Source organism: Phycodurus eques, chromosome 20 (assembly GCF_024500275.1).
Source record: "Phycodurus eques isolate BA_2022a chromosome 20, UOR_Pequ_1.1, whole genome shotgun sequence".
In the NCBI taxonomy this organism is placed as follows: domain Eukaryota; kingdom Metazoa; phylum Chordata; class Actinopteri; order Syngnathiformes; family Syngnathidae; genus Phycodurus; species Phycodurus eques.
Window position 1 is genome coordinate 2,625,245 of NC_084544.1, and position 20,929 is coordinate 2,646,173.

Genomic DNA, 20,929 nt, shown 5'->3' on the forward strand with positions numbered 1-20,929 from the left:
GGTGGACCACCGCGGTCGTGGAGCTGCCACATCCCATACTATCCGCCTCAGACGTCCATGGAAGTAAGACAAGTTTGCTTTTGTGCGCGTTCACGGCGACATTCCAAAAACGCAGACCCCACGCAGAGTTTGGACTTTAGCGTTGCTAAGACCGGTTGCTACAATAAATCTGACCCGCTTCAATGGGAGCCACCACGGGCCAAGTCACACGGCCCGTCTACCGTCGCAGATCACAAGCGGTAACCGCATCCCTCCGGTTAAAGTATAAAAAAAAAAAATAATAATAAATTCACCGTTACAGGTGTGCGGATGACACGGGTACCAGGAAGTAGCCGCACCCCAACCTGGAACAACCGCCCGAATTGCAGGTGTTGGGGAACCACAACATCGACGTGTCAGAGTTGCTTCAAATACTAATTCAAAAAAAGGGGGAAATGAGTTACTTAACCGAGCACATTGCTACATAGCGTTTTATTAGCGCTGTAACAAGCAACACGTCAGAGTGCGTCCACGAGGCCGCCATATTGAAAGGGTCGGTCCAAACGTAGGACGAGCAGTGCCCAATTAATTGCCTATTCGAATGCGTCTTTGGAATATATTAGCTAATTGATTTTTCTTTGATTCCAACAAGCTATTGCAACTAACCATACGTTGGACAGAAGCTGCGCTCCCAAATCAAAAAGTTTCCGAATTCATCGTGGTTTCAACTAACCACTCATTTCAGGCACGTTTTGTTCAACAATTCAGTCCCATCAAATCGATTCCGTACTAAAACGGGACTTTTTAATATATTACCCGGTTTCGATTTGATTTCGACACTATATTCCAGCTAATCAGTTTTTGTTTGATTCGAACAAAAGATTGCAATTCGATCAACGGCAATCAAAAGGAAAACAGAAATTAAAACATACCTTTTGTAGTTTTATTGATGGTAACGAACCACGGTTTAAGCTTTTAATCACTCATCTGGTAATAATGATAATCATGGCTTTAAAATTAAACGACTTTTTCCTTATCATCCAAAGTCCCCCTCGTCCATTTAAACACGCAATATAAAAATATATACTTAATACTTTGTACAATACTGGTTTTGGTCCAAACAAAAGTGGATCAGAAAAGCCAATATGCCTTCAGTCATCAAAGGCTCTCTAATTTGCATTTAAGCTAATTTTAAATGGATTCGGGAAACTTTGAATATAGGGATTTACACAATAAATTCTAAAGACAAAAAAAATAATAATAATAATAATGCTGAATGCAGTTAACACGAACAAAAGAAAAAGAAAATTCAACTTCACAGATTACAAAAAATAATATTTACAGGTTTTTATAATATTCAAAGGCCAATTAAGTGTGTGTGTGTGTGTGTTAGAGAGAGAGAGAGAGACAGAGAGATAAAAGGGAGAGTGTGAAATGCGAGAGAAACCACAGCGGGCCCAAAACATATAACATGGAAAGTATGCATTTACAAAGTCCTAAGCATATAAGCATCATCCTCCGCAGTGCATGGTACATACACTTCGGCCTTCCGTCCTTCCCTGTAGTCAGTCCATAGAAACATTCTTCTGCTCGCTAATAATAATATTCGCTCACTTCTCATACACGCACGCACAAACACACACCTCCAGTCTGTACATTAGGGGGCTGGGGGGGGGGGGGGGGGACAAAACAAAAACACACCCAATCACGCTCATCCCTGTACATACAGCACGCCGCGCTACGGCAACTCTAGCGCACCCACTCGTCACAGCTCGAGAAAGTCTCCGATCGTACTACATTGACAGGATTTCTGCAGTGAGCAGTTTGTTTTTTGTCGTTTTATTACAAAAAAAGAAAATAGAGATGTCCATCGGCGTCTTTGATTGTTGTCGAGTGTCAAGTATTCAGTCGTAGCCGCCAGCCTTCCTCAAAAACAAAAGTAATTTCAGTCCAAGTTGAGCGCTTCTTCCCGATCAGCCGTCGGTACAAGCGCCATCCATCTATTTCCGGCGCCGCACCGCCGTCCGTATCTTGCGGCCGGCGATCGTTTGCTCCCTGGCGGGTGACGACGTCGAGGATTTGGACGACCTGGAAGACAGAAACTTAAACTTCACTAATACTGTGAGGGGAAAATTAGTTGTCACACCAGCAATATTCTAACATATACAGTTGCATTAAAGATATATGTTCAACAAAGAAGCAAACAAAAGAGTAAAATTGATTAAAATAAATGTAAATTTGTTTTCTAAAAAAGAAAAACAAAAAGATTTTGGAGGTTTATGTTGGTATTTATAAATAATAAAAGTCTCATTATGCCATTTTTTTTTTTTTTTTATTCATTCAAGGTTATTTGCCTGAATAGATTATTTTTTAGCAGCACCGTAGTTCCTGATGACGTGCACTGCTTACACCAGGCATGCCCAAAGTCCGGCCCGTGTCCAAATTTCCTCCGGCCCGAAGCATCATATCATAAAATCAATAATATGTGGCCCGCCAGCACAGTTTACCACAGTAAACAATACAGACATACAAAAAAAAAAAAGCCATTTTATATTTCACCACAGGGTGGCAGTAGACCTGTGGCCGCACTCTCGTTGTGTGACCCCTTTGTGAACTTTTACCCCTGTGATATGTTTTTAGCCCATTTCTAAAATGGCAACTGAAACTAAAAAGAGGAAAGTTGCTGTGTCCGCCTAATTTGCCAAGAGGCTGTGGCTGTTTTCAAAGAATATAATTACCAGACGAAACATGCTAACTACGACAAGCTACCGGCGAACAAACGCGCTGAAAAACTGAAGCCACTGGAAGCTGTTTTGATAGCACAGCAGCGCTTTTTTTACAAGAGCCCGTGATTCAAATGAAAATTCTACAAAAGCGAGCTACAAGTCTCAGTGAATGGATTTTTTGTGATGATCAAACCACAGTTTTGTCAAATTTCTGTCATCTGATTTGACTATACCATATTATACATTATAATAAGAGTATAATCACTATACTAGCTGCTTAGTCACTATACTATTCTTTGTCAAAATGCACTGGGATGTGATTTGTTAAAACAAAATCAATAAATACATGTTTATAAAAAATTGCAGTCAACTTTTGTAAAATAGTTAATTTATTATTATTTTAACCTTTAACTATCCTGGTAATGCAATTGAAAACTGATTCTCATTTGGAATATCAACCTAGCTGCAGACAGCAAAGTGATATAGTTACATATTTACATGTTAATTTACAATGTTAATGGTTCGAGGAATGGTCGGCCCCCATACATTTTCATCTGACCCTCTTTGAGAAAAGTTTGGACACCCCTGGCTTACACTAACAACAGTTTTGTCAACAGTGGTTTTGTCCATATATTTGGAGACTTTTATCAAACAAAATAAACAAATAACCTCCAAAACACAAAGGAAAAATAAATGTTCTTTTTTAATAGAATTTTCTTTTTTTTATAAATAATCCACAGGTGCTGAATGAGAGTATGCTGGAGTCCAGTATTACTATTGCACACAATGGTCACATGATGGCGCTGCTCACAGGTTGGCCATAAAGAAAAAAAAACAAAACAAAAACAAATAAATACATCAATTGACTTACCCGATGTTGAATGCCAGGGGTTGTGAAAAGTTGAACCCGCCACCCCTAGGGGCGGAGGGACCTGGAGATGCCGCCGCCCCCGCTCCCGCTCCCGCTCCGAAACTGAAAACTCCCGTGCTGTTGGCAGACCCAAACGCGCTGGCTCCTCCGAACTGAAAGCCTCCGCCTAAATAAAACAAAATCACTTCAAAGCATCCTACAAGCTCAGACGGGAGGAAAATGGCTGCCGGGACCGGTACCGACCTTGCGCCGAATTTGCTGCGGTGGGGGCGCCGAAGACGGGCGCGGCGTTGGCCTGCTGGCCGAAGACGGGCGCGGCGGCAGTTTTGGCGCCAAACACCAGGGTCTGAGTAGCGGCCGACGGCAACGCTGAGCCGAAAGACGAGCCGAACGCCGGCGTCTGGCTGGTGTTTGACGAGCTGACTAGGAAGGGGTTGGGAGCTGCAGACAAACACAAAGTCAAGTCAGAGGAAGAAACATTCCTGACTTGAGGTTGCTACAGTCAGCGAATACAAACGAAATAACTCAAATGGAAAAAACATTTTCGTAAACAGAATAAAAACGTGACTTGGATGCACTTTCGCTGGAGATACAGAAGGTCAATCTAACAGGCACAAATCTGACAGTCCACTTGAGAAGTTTGCAATTCATCACAGTCTGGTTTGGCGCTGCTACAAAAAAGGACAAACTCCGACTGCAACGGACAATCAAAACTGCTGAAAGGATTGTCGGTACCCGCCAATGAGGACTTGCACGCTGTCAGAACTAAGACAAGGTCGCGCAAAATCCTCTCGGACCCTCCGCACCCCGGTCACCGGCTCTTTCGGCTCCTTCCCTCAGGTAGGCGCTACCGATCGACGCAAACTAGAACTAGTAGACATTCCGACAGCTTCTTCCCTCTTGCGATCAACTTCTTAAACACCTAACCTATAATTCCATTACAACAAGCTGGCAATTTTTTGACTTGAGTTCGTTGTCACATTTCTGTGGGGCCAATTATGTATTACTCGTGCACTCACTGTAGTTGTCTCGCCACGCTGCACTATTTGCATATACTGGCCACTCATGCCAGAGTAGCATCTGCTCCATTTGCACAACCGACGTTGTCCCAGATGATCGCACTACTCGTCACTTTAAACCGCATACACTCCTTGAAGTCTCGGCGCCCTTTGCACAATGGTCATTGCACCGGACTATTGCAATATTAGTCATTCGAACTGCTCTAAGTGCGAGAGGACTCTGCGTCTTTTTGCACAATTGTGTTTTGTTTTTTGTCAATGTCTTTATGTCTCCAAAGTGTTCTGTAAATTGACTGTCTGTTGTACTAGAGCGGCTCCAACGACCGGAGACAAATTCCTTGTGTGTTTTGGACATACTTGGCAAATAAAGATGATTCTGATTTAGCAACAAGTAAAACATGCAAATAAGAATAAAAATAACTTGATAAAACAAGTAAAACATATTTTTAAAAAGGCCATACTACAGCAAGTGTCTCATGAATGCTTTGACCGCACGTTGTGCTGCATCGACAACTAACCTTAGAAGCAGTATTATGCACTGCACTTCAAATTCTGTGGACTGTTATACAATACCCATATTTGATTTGTGGATGGTTGTTCATCTGTTAGTCAGTTAATACATTTTAAAAAAATATATTTTTTGAGCGTTTATTACACAAAATGTATTGTGTACGTATTACACTTGACAAATACAACAAATCAAAAAAAAAAAAAAACTAATAAAAACTAAACTCAGTTGAAGCATTTATATTAAAAAAAAAAAAAAAAAAACCTGCTCTAAAAAAAAAAAAGTAACTGAAGTTAAAACGAGATAAAAACTATAACGGAAAACCCAAACTTCACCCTGAAGTGTACTTTCAAAATTTAAGAGAAGGTCAAATTCAGCTATTCACCGATAGAGGTTATAGTGGATTTTAGGTTGATCCTGAAATGTCACCCGAAACTTGTCATGAGTAGTGTACTTTTTAATGGACCTATTGTAGGAGGCAGACCTGCAGATGGGGTAGCAGATGTCACCGACGCTCCAAAATAGATGGAAGGCGTCACAGCGGGCGGGGCGGCGGCGGCGGGCACCCCAAAGATGAAAGGCTGCGCCGTATGAGCCGGGGCCGGGTTGACCGGCGCGGCCGAGGGCGTGTCCTGACTCTGCCCGAAGACAAAAGCTTTGGCCGGGGGAGCGTCACCGGCAGCCGGGGCGGCTTGACCGAACAGAAGAGTGCCGGGAGCCGCGACGAGAGAGAGAGCGGGCGCCTGGGTGTTGCTGCCAAAGAGACTGGCGGTCGGGGTGGATGAGGTGTTGCTGGTCGTGGTGGCGTTGCTTGCCGTGAAGAAGAACGACAAATTGGGAGCATCAGAAGCTGTTGGGAGAGAAAGAACGATTACTTATTCACAATTTTTCTTCATTGGTCTAAAGCATATTTCTTTAATACAAATAATGTATCTTTTCATCCATCTAGTTAGCAACAGATAGTGACATGCAAAGAATGTGAAGCGCCGTAGGCACGGGCTAACAATTAGCTTCTATGTGGCAGTGTTATAAACACAAGCAGTGGAGCGACACATATAGAAAGACAATAACAATACTCACAGGCAGATATTCTTTATCCTCTGCAAAAAAAATAACTAATATTACCGCCGCACTGAGAAGCTGCGATTGCCCCCATTTACAGTATATCTGTCCGTCTCTTATACTGCCCCCAGGTGGCCAAGGCGCACACACCACAATGAGAAGCAGAATGTGGATTGAATTGGAGAAAGTGTGACAAAAATTGTTTAAAGCTCTTTAATCCTATTTATGTATGTGATTAAACTATAATATTATAGAGTGCAATTGTATTTTTTTTTGGGGGGGGGGCTGGAACAGAATGTCATTGGCATTCATTTCAATGGGGAAAGATGATTTGCGATGTGTTTGCAAGCGCTCACGGAACAAATCAAAGTTATCTAAAGGAACCACTGTACTGTACATACTTTTTGTAACTTCTGTTTGTTGTGTTTATGTCGTGCTGCTGCTTTTGTGTGCGAGTACAAATAAAATACCTGCAGCACTTTGTCCCAATACAAAAGAGGAATTTGTGGCGTTTGAATTCGAAGCGTCGCCCTTGTCAGCTGGTTTTCCAAAAGTAAAAGCAGGCGGCTGCGGCTGCTCCGCCGGAGCGCTCGGCTTGCCGAAGGAAAAGCCCCCCGAAGCGGCAGGTGCCGGGTCGCCGTCCTTGCTCGCGCCGCCAAAGACGAAGGGAGACGGAGACGGAGCCGAGGTGGCGGACGGCTCCTTCTTCTCCTCCGTCGCCTTTCCAAATGCGAACGTGGGAGCGGCAGGCTTCTTCTCAGCAGACGGTATTCCGAAGGTAGGGCCCTCCGGTGGCGCGGAGGTGGCCAGGCCGGGCGTCCCGAACACAGAGCCGACAGCGGTGGCGCTGTTGCTTGACGTGCCGTCGTCGCCGCTCTTTACTTGAGAGGAAGCGGGCGCCGTCACGGCAACGGAGGCCGACGAGGTGGGCGCAGCTGACGTTTTTTCTTCAGGCTTCAGAAGGCCAAAGCTGAAGGGCGTCTTCAAAGAGGAGCCGCTGCTGCCGTTTTCCAGGCTGGGCGATGCCATCCCCAACGAGATCCCGCTGCCGCTGGCTCCGAACTTGAAGCCAGCTCCGGCCGCAGGCTGCTCCTCCGGCTTTTTATCATCGCTAGGGGCAATCCCGAATTTAAAGCCCTCAGATGGGGCGCTGAACTTGAACCCTAGTGAGGTATTAGTGTCTTTAGGAGAAGGTTCCGATGAGGGGTTTCCAAACGGGACAGCGAACTTGAATCCTCCCGACGAGGAGGTAGATTCCGACGTGGCCACACCAAACTTGAACCCTCCAGATACGGACTCTGAGGTACTGTTGGATGTGCCAAACGTGAAACCTCCTGCATTAGAGGTAGTAGGAAAAGAACCTAATGTTGAATACGAAAGAATCCGAAAGACTTTTCATGACACAAACACACCGGGTCTGCTTCTCACCTTTGGTCTCCACTTGCGCTCCGGGTTTGGCTGCCTGACAGGCGACGCACTTGAAGTCAGCGGCCTTGTTCTGCAGCATACACACGTTACACTCCCAGGAGTTCTCGGGTTTCTTGAACCCGAAGCCGAACGGCGCTCTGCTGGCTTCAGGGGGAACTGCCACAGACGCTCCTGTTAGGAAAAACACAACAGTCGTGGTTCGGCATTTGCTCATTTTTTGGGGAACCTATCCTCCATTATTTGCTGGAAATCTCAGCTATTTGTAGTCTTTGTGCTCATGCCAAAGCAATTAAAGCCTTAATTTAGCACCATCTGGTGAAATCTTGTTAGATTTAATTCATTAGTTCGTTACAAACCTCTTATTTACGGCAGGTCTTGGTCGCTATGCTTCGCCAATGGGAGTTTATTGTATACCCAAAATGGCTCGTAAATGAAGAGGGGCACAAATTGTCTCAAAAATGCATTAATGACAACATTCGGGCGTTGCGCGTACCTGGTTTAGCATTCGTGCAGGCCACACACTTTATATCAGCGGCCTTGTTCTGTAACATACACACGTCGCAATCCCAGGCGCCCTCCGGTTTCTTAAACTGGTCTCCGAATCCGGCACACGGCACCGTGGAGGCGGTGGGGTTGGCAGCCTCATCCAGGGCGGACGAGGCGGAGGGCAACGAAGACGAGGCCTTGAGCCCCGTGCCGTGCTTCGCTGTCTCGCAGGCCACGCACTTGACGGAATCGGGCTTGTTGCTGACCAGACACGTGTCGCACTCCCAGTTGGCCGCCGCTTTGGAGACGAGCGAGCCGACGGAGGCGCCGTTTGTGCTGCTCTTTGGTCCCGTACAGGAGGGGGCGCTTGTTCTATTGTCCTTGGTTGCGGTGCCAGGCTGAGGAGACATGCAGCCCACGCACTTGGTCTCCGAGGACTTGTTTTGCACCACACGGACGTCATAGCAGCTCGATCCTGGGGGGTCTTTGAACAAGTCACTAAGGCCTGTAGAGGAGGAGACAGAGATGGTGGAGGTGGAAGAGGGGGCAGTGGACTGCGTGGAGGTCTCAGAGGACTTTTGCACAGTCGTTGAAGCAAAGCCTGGACAAGAGATAAAATGACACATTTTAAATGTGAAAAACAACCAGAAATGCACCTCTTCAAATAGTTGGCCATCCCTCAAAAAGACCAATCATCATCATCATCATAGTCTGCTGTATAAAACAAAAACGCATCTCTGTTCTCACACAAAGCTAACTTGTAGTAACTAATACCGTTCACACACAACATTCACGGCTGGCAATAAGGGGAACTCTGCGCTGAAAGCGGCTGGTTAATGAATAAGTGTATTTATTTCCAAATATGTGTACAAGTAAAAGTCTCCTCTTAATACCACGTCCATCTCCAAAGGAATAAATAGACGCGCCCGGCCACTATTTTTGCAGAAATTCGTTGTTTGTCAGTGCTTCTTACCGGGTGCTTTGAGGAGGTCCAGCACGCTGCCCTGCTTTAATGTCTTGGCTGGTTTGAAAGGCCCACCCAAGTCTTCTGTGCTTGCATTTGTTGATATTTTTACTTGGGAGGGGAAAAAAAACACACATTCAAAGATGAAAATAAAATTGGACGATCTGGTAAAAAACAAACAAACAAAAAGTTGTTTACCTGTTGCTGCGATGGGTGTGGCCAAATTCCCATTTGACATGGGAGGACCAAGCTTTGTTACAGGGGCACTGAATGTAAAGCCAGCCTGAAAAAAAGGCAACATTTAAGATTATATATTTTCTTAAATGAAAAATTCAAGGGTCCATTCTGAATGGTTTTTCTGCACCTTTCATTTGTAGTACAGTAGTCCCACATTTATTGCCGGGTTTATATTCCATAACACACCACGATATACGTAAACTCAAAGAAGTGACCATGTGCTCATTTTATTTGTATACATTTTAAAGCTCCATGCATAATGCAAATACAAACTATGCATGTGAGGCGCAGGTATTATTTTTGTCAATTTCAAGTAGCACTCACTGTTGGAGAGAAGTTAGGGGGACTAGCAGGAGTCGCCTTGACAATGGGCGAGGAGAAGGTAAAGGGTACACAGGGGGGAGAAGCGTTTGTCGCCTGAGGAAGAGAGAAACAAGCTGTATTTAGGGATTGTGTCAAAACTTGAGACAATACATATTTCATCTAAAAAAATCATTTAAAAAAAAATAAATAAATGGTGGACCTTATTTGTGGCCGTTTCCTTGACACGAGTGACAGTGACGGTGGCGGCGGTAGCAACGGGAAGCACTGGGGAGGAGAAGCTGAAGGAGGGCAAGGCGGATGTGCTAATGGGAAGTGAAATGGTTGGAAGGTCTGGCAGTTCAGCCACCTGATGTAAAAAAATTTAATTAAATAAAAAAAAATGAAAATTGCATTACAAACTAAACAAAAATCCATCTGAATAATAAGCCCAAGTTTTATCATCACCGCAACTTTAGTTTGAGTGTAGTGTAGAGTGGAGAATTTCAGGAAACCAGACTGATTATCTTTTGTGTTTAATCAAATGAAGACATTTGCAAACATCTGCTTTTACTTTGGAAAACAATGATCAAGGTTTTCCGCTATTTTTGGACATTACAGAATAAACCAGTAACTGAATCATATCAATTAATAGATAAAATAAGTAATCATCGTTATTTGTAGCTGTAGTATGAATAACCTGTAACCGGCATATTGTCAACCTTATTGTTATCGACGTATATTCGATACAAATATTCGATAGTCACAGCCTTACAACAGAGATATATATGTGAAGACGCCAATGCGAAACGGTGTATACCTCTTCATTCTCAGTGCGTTTGGAGGACGGCCGTGCGGTCGTCCGCTCCCTCTTCATCTTGCCGCCGCCGTAGCTGCTGGCAGCGGGCGTGCTGGACATGGGGTAGGTGGCGCCGCTGGCTCCAATTGTGCTTTGAGAAGGGCTGCCGGGGTTTCTGTCAGGTAGTAGAGGTGATTGTCTGGTGGGCTGTGGAAAAAAATTTAACAAAACCCCTCCAAAAATCAGCAAAGGGGAGAAACTTTGGCAGTAATTTAGGTGGCATCAAATTCTGACCTTGTCTCTGGGGTTCCGGTCCAGAGTCCGGCTCGGCCCTTTCGGGGTCAAACTAGGCCTGAAGGAGACGGAGCGGTTCGTCGAGGTGGAAACGGCGGTGGGGACCACCAGCTTCTGCACTGGCGGGAGATTGGACTCCAGCTGAGGAAAAGAAACGATGAGGATGTGTGAACACGAGATTGATCGGCAACAAAAAACTGTTCTTGACATTCAAGTCAAAGATATATATTTTTGTTTTGTTAATTGAACTGTAACAAAAGGTTAGGGTTATTTGACTTTGTGGTAAAATTTCAAGATGAAGCTAAAATGCACTATAACCTTTGCAGGTGAACAAAATAATTTCACCTGTAAAGGTTTTAGTGCATGTTACCCAAATACCGAATATCCGTTTAAAGTTTTCTGAATGACTGTCAATACGGCACATCTGTACTCATACTCTGACTCGGAAAAAATGCTTTGACACTCACAAACCGATACCACCGTCTCAGCCTGACGTTAACTTGCGTGCATTTATGCTCTGCAAAATGGACGACGGACTTTGCTCGGGCAACGTGACTTGAGCACAAAGGTTCTCGGGCCCCGTCGCCGGCTCCCGTCACAAAGCCGCTGCGAGCGCAGCACATCGAGTAAAGAGTAGCGAGCAACGGGACAATAACGAACCACTTCAGTTGTCGTGTCACAGTTTTATTTTATAACTTGTGGTAATGGTGGCTGTTGAAAGCTCAAGTTGCGTTAACACCAGACTGTGGTGATCTAAACGCAACGCAGCAGCGCACAGCTGTGTGTGTGTCAACGCATCATTGTTGTTGGCGAGCGACACAGCTGTCGCACAGCTGGGATTGTCTGCCAGTTGTTGCTACAAATGCTGCCGGTTTCACATAACGAACTCGCTGTTCCCATCCTGAGGCTAGTATGCATATTGGGTGAGGCCAAAATGATTTTGATTAACTTACCCGTTTCCTTTTGGACTGGAAATGCGACACTTCAAGATTGCTGCCATCCACTGACTGTAAAGACAAAAAAAAATAAAAATAAAAGTTCATTCAGGCTCCTTAAAGTTTCAGATTTTGCTGATAACACTGACAAGGAAAAAACGGCTGGCACTAAAATTTACCTTTGAGAAGGATGACGATGGCGCTGCTGGGATCCTTCTGGCATCCTGGAGATAAAAAAATCAAATGATGATGCAGTTGACACTCAATTTGTCAATCTGTTTGTGTGTGAACGTACTGCGAGAGGACTGGACATTCTCTCCAAAGACTTCAGGATACGTCGGGCTGTGGCGCTGGTCACCCCGCACGGCTGCGCGCCGGCCGGCTTGGCTCTAATCTGCCTCGTGACCGGGGCCTGAAAGATCACACATGCTCGCTCACCACAATATTAATAAGCGTTTCGGTGACATCGAAAGAAAATGTCCAAAATAAAGCAGCTACATTGGCACCATTTTAGGAATTTAATCCACTAGGAGGAGTTGTGTGTGGAGAAAAAAAAATCTGCCTTTCAATACCAAAAGTCAATAAAAGTCGACCTGAAACGATTACTCAAATAACTCGATTACAAAAAAATCTAAATAAATTGGCGTGATGTGGCGAGCCGGGAGGAAAGGTTGTGTAAGAACACGTTTATTAGTGATCCACAGAAAAAAACATTTCTGGCTGAAAATGAGAACACCAAGCCCGAAAACCAAAACACAGAAAGAAATTACAATGTCAATTTTGAGTAAAATTGCATTTATGGCTATGACTGCAGAGCTACCAATCAATACAAATTCATTTCCAGAATAATTTGTCTGAATTTCCATATTTTTAAAATGTCAAGAACATTACTGTGCGACAATTATTGCTATATATTATGTAATATGCTAAACCAAATTCTGCATACTGTTCAATTGCACAACAAACTCATTGCTTTACAATAGTTAATAAATTATGCCTTCAATATTTGTTGTTTTAACATATTGATTGCATCAACCTTGTAATGGCGGATGGGTTGCAGCCAAATGTCTTCTCTTGCACGGTATTTTTCGATTTCCACTACTGCTGATGAAACAATGCAAATTTCCCCATTGTGGGACCAAGTAAGGTTATCTTTTATTATAAATATTTCTCGTATGAATCTACTTTTAAACTTATAAGCCACTGTTCTCAGGGGAAGTAGAATGTTTTATTACAGACATTCAAAATTGCGGTGGTATTTATTTATAGGTAAATGAATAACTATTTTATTTAATTAGGTGGGTGTACTTCATGAAGTGGCTGACGATTGTATGATGGAATAAAGGAAAAAACTGTAGGGAAGTCGAATAACTGTCTTTAGAAATCATTACAATTATCCATCGAAAATCCAATTAGCTTCGGCCGGCGCCGTCGACTCACCTGGTACGGCGTTCCGGGTCGAGTGCGAGCGCTCCTGACTGCAGCCGCTCCGCCGTACGTCGTCTTCCCGGGGTAGAAGGGGGAATTGCCCAGCTGGCTGGAGTTCAGCATTGTGTTGTTCAGCGTCGACTGGAGGGGGACATCGGAGTTGCGTTATTAACAGGTGCTAATTATTATCATAATTACAGCTGCAGACAGCGATGACCGGGCCATCGCAGAAAAGCACCTATTGTCCGTCCACTCAAAAGAAGCAATTTAGTTTTGCCCATTTTTCTGGGATATCTACTTCTGATTGGGGCTCATTCGAGCAAATTCCCTAGAAGGAAGTACATCAGAGGGGCGATTCCCAAATAACTCCTCATAACTGGAAACAAAAGACTCACATTGGCGGAAGTGCCAAAGATGGACAGGTTGAAGGCGGGCCTCTTCAGACTGGACTGAGAGGGCTGCGGCACAGAGATGGTTCTGTCCGTCTTTGGTGACCAAAGCTGCGGGAGCGACGCCGTCTTAGAGGTGGGCACGTCTGCAAGACAGATCAAATATTTTAATATATATGCTAATTTTGTAAGGGGACAACACTAAAGAAATTACACGCGTGTATAGCTATAATAACTTTGAACTTACTGTCCCCTCAAAATAACTCAAAAGAGCCATGTCTAAGCCACAAGCAACAAAAGTGAGTGCACCTCCAAGCAAAAATGTCCAAATTGGGCCAAATTAACCATTTCGTCTCCCAAGTGTTATATGACTCATTAGTGTTCCAAGGTTTAAGGTGTGACTGGGGAGCAGGTGTGTTAAATTTGCCGTTATCGCTCTCACACTGGAAGTTCAAAATGGCTACGAACTCTGAGAGGATCCGAAAAGAAAAAATAGTGCTCTACATAAAGATGGTCTACCCGAGACTAGAAGATTGCCAACACCCTGAAATTGAGCTTTAACAGGGTTCCCAAGACCATTCAGCAGTTTAGGACAGGTTCCACTCAAAAAAGTCCTCACATTTTCACTTAGGGGTGTACTCACTTTTGTTAGCGGCGGTTTCGATATTAATGGCTGTGTGTTGAGTTAATTGGAGAGAAAAGTATATTTTACACTGACTATAATAAATTGTAGCAAAGTGCTTCAGTGGGTCCCACGAAAATATGAGAAAACATTTACAAAAATGTAAGGGGTGTGCTCACTTTTCTGAGATAGTGCACCCTGCCCATTAATAATTCATTTTAAAAACAGTGTCTGTTAAGTACCTTTGTCAGACGCACGCGAGGAGAAGCCGCTGGTGGTGGAGATGTTGTCGTCCTCGTGCTGCGACAGGTTGTCCTTAATCTCCTTGACCAGCGAAAAGCCGGTGGAGAAGGGCCCTGGCGCCGAGGAGGTGGAGGGCTGCGAAAAAAGGCCGGCGCCGCCCAGCGTCGGTGTGGTGGCCTCATGTGACGAGAAGTGGAGGTGGGAGTGGCTGAGCGGTGGCCGTGACAGCGCGTAGTCCTGAAAGTTCAGGGACGCCCGGCTGGTCGAGGGCTCTGGGTTGAGAAAGGACGACGGTTCAGCCCTAACTTTTTATGCCAGGTTCAGTCAACACACCCATGCTCCACATTGTGCTACTTCTGAAGTGAGGGCCTTGGCCACCAGGGGGCAGTGGAACACAGAAAGAGACTTACAAAGAGCTTCACAACTGACTCAGAAAGGTGCAGTAATACTGAATGAGTCGTTTTTTCACAGAGGATAAAGAATACATTGCTGTGTGTATTGTTATATTGTTGGTCTACATGTGTTTCTCTACCGTTTATGTTCAAATATCCATTGTTTAAACGATTATAAATAACATTGCGACTATCGATGCCATTCGTTAGCCTGTATATGGGATTTTGCATTGTATGTCAGCATTAAGCTAGCAGACACTCCCCAAAAACAAAAGTTGTGTGGTTGCTTTAAAAGCACGACGTGTAATTCTCCTTGTTTTACGTTTAGTTGGCACCAAACTTCAACTGGTAATGGCCGTTAATAGCTTGAAGCCTGTTTCCCTCGCAAATGTTCACTGGCTGCCAAAACGCTGCCTGTTGTGAAGTCGGCTGAGTTTGCTGCCAACATGTAGCACTCGTATCTCAATTTGTTGTCGCACCACTCTTAGTCAAGGCACTTTTGCTACAAATCAATGATGTTTTTCCCCAATCTGTAGAAAAGAAATTTTCATTGTGACCATGTTTGTTTAGATATATAAGTAGGGTACAACAGCACAACTTTGAGCTAGACAATCATTTTAATAATTCATCATCGTTTTTACTATAATTTAGCAAATTAATTATTAAGGAACATTTATTTTAAAAAAAAATAAAAATAGGGCTGCAACTAACGATTATTTTAATTGATTAATCTGTCGACTATTTCTTTGATTCATCGGACAAAAAAGATTTTGGAATTTCCATCGCTATTCAAATACAGGACACTTCAAATTGACAGTGCAGAAAATGTACAAACAAACTGATTATGATTCAGTTAATTCTTTGGTCATTCTTTTCCAAAGTAAAAGCAGATGTTTACAAAGATCTTATTTTGACTAAACAAAGTCTGCTTTCATGGAGGACTAATGAAATATGAGAATATTTACTGTTGAGAGACTAAAATTCTGAGGATATAGACAAAAGAGACTCAATTGGTTGTTGATTAATCGCTGCACCTCTAAAATACACTGTGAAATGTATATGTAAAATTGTGTAGTCTACCAATATTTTTCATCATTTACAATAAATCAATTGAGAAATTGTTTATGAAGATAACTGAATGAAAACGTGAGAGACACTGTGAATACAAAATAAATATAATTACCCAATTGTAGGCAAAAGCAGCTCAATTAATTCAACGAATATTGCATGACTCTTGATAATATTATCTCTCCCACAGTGTTATCCGGCCCACCACCGGATAAAAAAAAAAAATAAAAAAAAAAAAAAAAAAAGAGTAGGCCACATGTGGACCGTGGGCCACAGTTTGCCCACCAGTGTTGCGCACGCGCTGCATTACGTCTCCAAGCTTCAGCTAACCTGTGTGACTGGTACTCGGCTCGGGCGTGTGGCGCCCATCGAGGGAGGGCGGCCCCGCTTTGCTGCCGTTGGGAGGAAGAGCGTTGGGAGCAGGCAGCTGGCAGTTCTCCGTCACATCCGCAGCAGGCGCTCCTCCGCCGCCGCCCCCGCCTCCTCCTCCACCTCCTTCGCCTTCTGGAGCTTCTCCGTTCTTGAAGTAGTTTTGTAGCCAGGGAACGATACTCTTGACTTTGTCCGTCACTCGGCTGATCAGGCCTGACTGCTTATGATGGAAACAGGAGCAGGGAGAGGAAATAAATAAATACATACAAAATATCATCATTTACTCTGCATGTTTGCTACTTGACACGGAGAAAAAGGAATATTGTCTTTCTGTAAGTGATGTTTCACAGTGTTTCTCTCACAGGCATTCGACAGCTCAACAGCAAACATCACACCTTGCATGAGACTGAAATAAGCCACTACAAAGAAATGCGAGTATCTAGGTTGAAAATTAAGGGAGGCAACTTTACATGAGACAAACGGATGAAATACAAAATGGAAACCCCATAAAAGCTCAATTTATGATGCTGTTTGTTTACTGGTTTACCTGTAGAATGTAAATAAACAGTTTGGGCATCATGATTTCATGCATTAATTCAATAGGCATTGAGTGTCTGGTCAGTATGGGCCTTAACCACCAGGGGGGCAGTATAATGCATACAGAATTGTGCTGGATTTGATGACAAAACACAGATGAAGGCAGTCGCTCAATTTTGAGTATTGTTATATTGCCAATTTACATCTGTTGCTACTGTGAGTGTTGTTTATCAGTTTATGAGTACCCCGACATCAGTAATCGTTTCGTAAACCCGTCTATGGTGTTTCGCACTGCGCGTTAGCATTAGGCTAGCAGACTAACCAACAACAAATGTGGTTTGGTTGAAATGATGAATTGAACAATTTGAATAATCTCATTACAAATTAGTCCAAATAAAATCGCTGCCTCAAAGCTTTGCAGTAATCAATTTTCCAAACGCTTTGCACCACTTAAAGAAACGTTCGTTGTATTGTCAGCTGTGAAGGTTCACACAACAAATTGCTGTACATGCAGATAAGGAGACCAACATGCACGCACACACACAGTTTCTTCCTCTTTCTGAAGTGCAAAGTCAGCCGATAAGACGATTTCTGTATATTTGACAAGCCTAAAAATTCCATTAATTGGAATTCAGAGTTTAAATGATATAAGCGCCTGATTGGCAGCTTTAATATGACGACCAGCTGCAGTGCATTGTTTTCCAGGAGACGCAATTCCTCAAGTGCAGTAAAAATGAAAGTGGGTCAGTCACTGTCTGCATGCTTCACGAGGCAACCAGCAACCGAGGCCCCTTTCAAGGCGTCTGTAAAGGCCTCATTTTCCCATCGTTTTTTTCCACCAGCGCCACTGATTAAGTATCAAATTTCGGGATGCTGTGTCGCTGCGTAAAATTGCACAGTCGCCGCAATAAATAAATAAATTCACATGGCGCTGGGGTCTGTACAAAAGGCGAAAAAATTTTTCCAGCATCTCCGTTTGGAAGGTCATTTAGGCCTCACTCGCTAGATGGATGCACTTTAACCTATGCGCAAATATGCGCGAGTCCGCAGCGACTGACTGCAATAAATACCATTCGGCTTATCACACAATTGGCACAATTACTGCCAAAGTACAGTTCAGTTGTATTTAACTTTTTTAGTACCATACAATTACCATTTAATCTTGAACGGATTTTTTTTCAGCTATTATTGTTGGACAATTTCTATTTCACTTTTATGTGCAACACATCTGAAATGATTATTTATGTACTGTCTGAATGTTAATAAATTCCAATGACTTGACACACACTGCTAACCGTTAGCATAAATGCTAATCAGCTGATTACACACATTAAAACACAGACTTTGGTGACGAAACCTTCGAATTACCAAATATAATTGTTTCTAGTAGGTTGTGTGGTGGCCTGGATACAATTTAACTTCATAACTGGATACGAGGTGATTCATGTTTATTCATGTGGCACTTTGCATTATTTGCAGATTGAAGTGTTGAGCGTTCATGGTATGGTACGCTATACTTTTACTGAAATTACTTTCAAGGACCACAGTGTCAAAAAAAAACAAAAAAACAATATAGGAAAACATAAAACATCAACAATCTTCTACAGTCATGCAAACTCTTTCCAATTTGAAGTGATTATAGATCAAAGAGGAGATTTGAAGGCTCCCTTCACCAGTGCATCGAGATGTTGCGATTACAATAAGTAATACATTAGTATTGCACTCAGGTGTGTGTATAATTCAAATATAGCGCTCACAATATGTTACGGCTTTTGAATTACCTCTAACTAATGCAGGGTGATTTCTGTGGTCACCTGTGAGTCATGTGACCAGGCAATATGATAGTGTGGAGATTCTATGCACCTCATTCTTTATTTTTTTGGCACTTTGGACTAATTTGATGCCATCGCTTTAATTTTGAAGTGAACTGTGAACAAAACTGTCTGGAGTTTTCCTTTCGCTGACAAAGTTGTGGACAACTGTGACTGATTGGGGAGAGCTACATTGATTGAGGTTGGTCACCTTATTTAGCTAAACTGGAATGACAAAATATGTACAGCTCCCGGTATGCTACACAAAATATTAAAAATAAAAAATGTTACACAAATGCCTATGAAGGACCCAAGAGAATGATCATTTTAAAGTCAGTCAGTACTGGTGCTGATCATTAGATGACGCTAGTGTACCTGTGCAAACAAATCACATAACATAATCAGTCGTTAAGTGACCCAAACTGCGGGGATTTGAAAAATCCATCAATGCCATCACACAGACAGTGCGAGATGTTAGCCTGGAGCCTATTCAGCTGGTTAAGGGGGAATAAACCGCCAACTAAACTCCGAACCAGCAATTACTTGTACACTAAAGCAGTGATTCTCAACCGGTGTGCCGTGGCAATTTATCAAATTTCACTTAATTGCCCCAAAAAATATATATTTCCAAGAAATAATGTATTTATTCATCTTTTTTATGCCAATGATGCATGGTGACAGACAGAACAAATAAATGCTCTTCTATTAGATGGCAGGAAGTCCATACAGTTATTAATGTATCGACTTTTTGTGACATTTTTGTGCCGTGAGATTTTTCAATTGTAAAATATGCGCCTTGGCTCCATAAAGGTTGCAAATCACTGCAGTCAAGCATGGGAGAGAAGAGCCCGGGGCCTTCGGGAAGAATAAATCAGTTATGATAAGGAAATATATGTAATAATAATAATATGCGTTCACGTGCAACCATGTGGGGCTTTTTAACAGCTTCCTGCGCAATTCAACCCGGCTAACGTTAGCTTTACTCCCCCCCCCCCCCCCCCCCCATCGACACACACACACACACACCGCCACCCCAAGCACCACCGACACAAAATTCACGCTAAACCCCGAGCGACACTTTCCTAATGACCCCCTTTGACGATTTCTTACGACTAAATCACACCATTTTGCTCCAATAAAGACCTACTGGGCGGATACAACAATGCGCCTGCTCGCTCCCCGGCTGCTGTTAGCTTCGTTAGCTCGCTAGCGACTTTCCTCCGCTTTTTCCACTAACTGGCCAACGACTTAATTCGCCCAACTGACGCGGGAGTCGTCGCGCACCGCCAAGGCCGGGTGACTGCGTCCACTCGGGACACGGGAACGCGCCGCCACGGAAGCTGTCCGACGAGTGCGTTCCGCGCTTGTAGAGCCACTAGCGGGGATGAGGGGGTTAGCATCCGCTAGCATGCTAGGCCAGCGCGTGGAGGCCACGACTAGGCCGCAAAATGTCTGCCCCAACTTCAAACAAAAAACACTCGCAAGAAGAGCCCACAGGCCTCGTATTCGTCGCTGTCCACTCGCGCGGGTGTCTTGGAACGGGTTTACCTGCTTGTTCTTGGCGTAAGGCTTGGAGTCGACGTGGTATCTCCTGCTTCGGATTTTCCCTCCACCCGTGGCCGCCATGGCTCTTGCGTCGGAGAGCGAGTGTGTCCTGTCGGTGTTTCGGCGCCGGATAGCTGTCATACAGCACAGGCGGCTAATGCCGCGAGGGATTCTGGTAAATGTAGTCAAACGGCATACAATTGAAGATTACCCTTTGCTTTCCCCCAAAACTGAAAGTGGCAAAAGTAGACCGATAAAAGTAGAAGTACTTGATCATGACGTCTATGATCCACTGGTGAACGGAGACTTCAAACCTTCTCTTTCATCTAAAACTGCATCAAACAACAAATATTATGTATTAAATGAGAAGAAAGGATTACACTTAGTTGTTGTTTTTCTTTGAGAAAAGAAATTCACATATATTGAGATAGATAGATAGATAAATACATACAACAAAGAGCATGTATGTATGGAAGTTTTTGTGTTTGTTTTGTCGTTAATGTTTTTTTTTTTTAAAGTGTTGTTTTTGGGACAGTGGGCTCCACATATATTGAGCAGACAATCAAATGGTGCCTACTCTGCGAGCAACTGTTTTACTAGGTCTTCAGCCACGATTGAGAGCCCGGACAGACTGGTTCCAGTGGGAAGCATTCCAGAGGGTCTTCAGCCACAATCGTGAGGGCAGACGTCGTTCCAGCGGGAACCGTTTGAAACCAACTTTCATGAGACTGAAGACAGTGACCGACAAAACAGCCCGGATGCGAGGCATGGGGACATTCGACGGAAATGAGTCGGTCGGGCGAGGGATGTAGGCAGAGACTGGCCAGCAATTTTTTATTTTATTTAAATTTTTTGTTTGTTTTTGACGACCCCTCGGAGGGAGCGGCTTACTTGCATTAGCTCGGCAAACAAGT

General features: G+C 43.7%; 1 protein-coding gene across 3 annotated transcripts; it reads right to left on the reverse strand.

The window, feature by feature from the left end:
• Window positions 1-940: 940 nt before the first annotated feature.
• On the reverse strand, window positions 941-20,146 carry nup153 (nucleoporin 153). 3 transcript variants are annotated; one of them, XM_061665159.1, is made up of 21 exons: window positions 20,019-20,146; window positions 16,081-16,342; window positions 14,290-14,562; window positions 13,432-13,571; window positions 13,049-13,177; window positions 11,904-12,020; window positions 11,788-11,832; window positions 11,627-11,680; window positions 10,674-10,814; window positions 10,401-10,586; window positions 9,804-9,950; window positions 9,605-9,697; window positions 9,242-9,326; window positions 9,053-9,154; window positions 8,087-8,680; window positions 7,594-7,764; window positions 6,636-7,499; window positions 5,588-5,953; window positions 3,820-4,017; window positions 3,577-3,742; window positions 941-2,067 (listed from the first exon to the last, which is right to left on the reverse strand). In XM_061665159.1, exons 1-21 carry the CDS (start codon window positions 20,094-20,096, stop codon window positions 1,980-1,982), a joined length of 4,299 nt encoding a protein of 1,432 aa, XP_061521143.1. In that variant the 5' UTR covers window positions 20,097-20,146; the 3' UTR covers window positions 941-1,979. The 3 variants fall into 3 exon arrangements, with proteins under 3 accessions (XP_061521143.1, XP_061521142.1, XP_061521141.1); XM_061665158.1 differs by having other exon boundaries at window positions 11,904-12,041; window positions 16,081-16,339; window positions 20,019-20,133; XM_061665157.1 differs by having other exon boundaries at window positions 11,904-12,041; window positions 20,019-20,133.
• Between the last annotated feature and the right edge of the window lie 783 nt (window positions 20,147-20,929).

Bases quoted from the DNA above. Each gene is read 5' to 3' on its own strand.
- nup153 (XM_061665157.1), bottom strand. From the start codon at position 20,096: ATGGCGGCCACGGGTGGAGGGAAAATCCGAAGCAGGAGATACCACGTC. The intron at 9,951-10,400 runs GTATACACCGTT...TTTTTACATCAG, and splicing joins AACGCACTGAGAATGAAGAG to GTGGCTGAACTGCCAGACCT. The intron at 3,743-3,819 runs GTCGGTACCGGT...TGTTTTATTTAG, and splicing joins CGCAGCAAATTCGGCGCAAG to GCGGAGGCTTTCAGTTCGGA.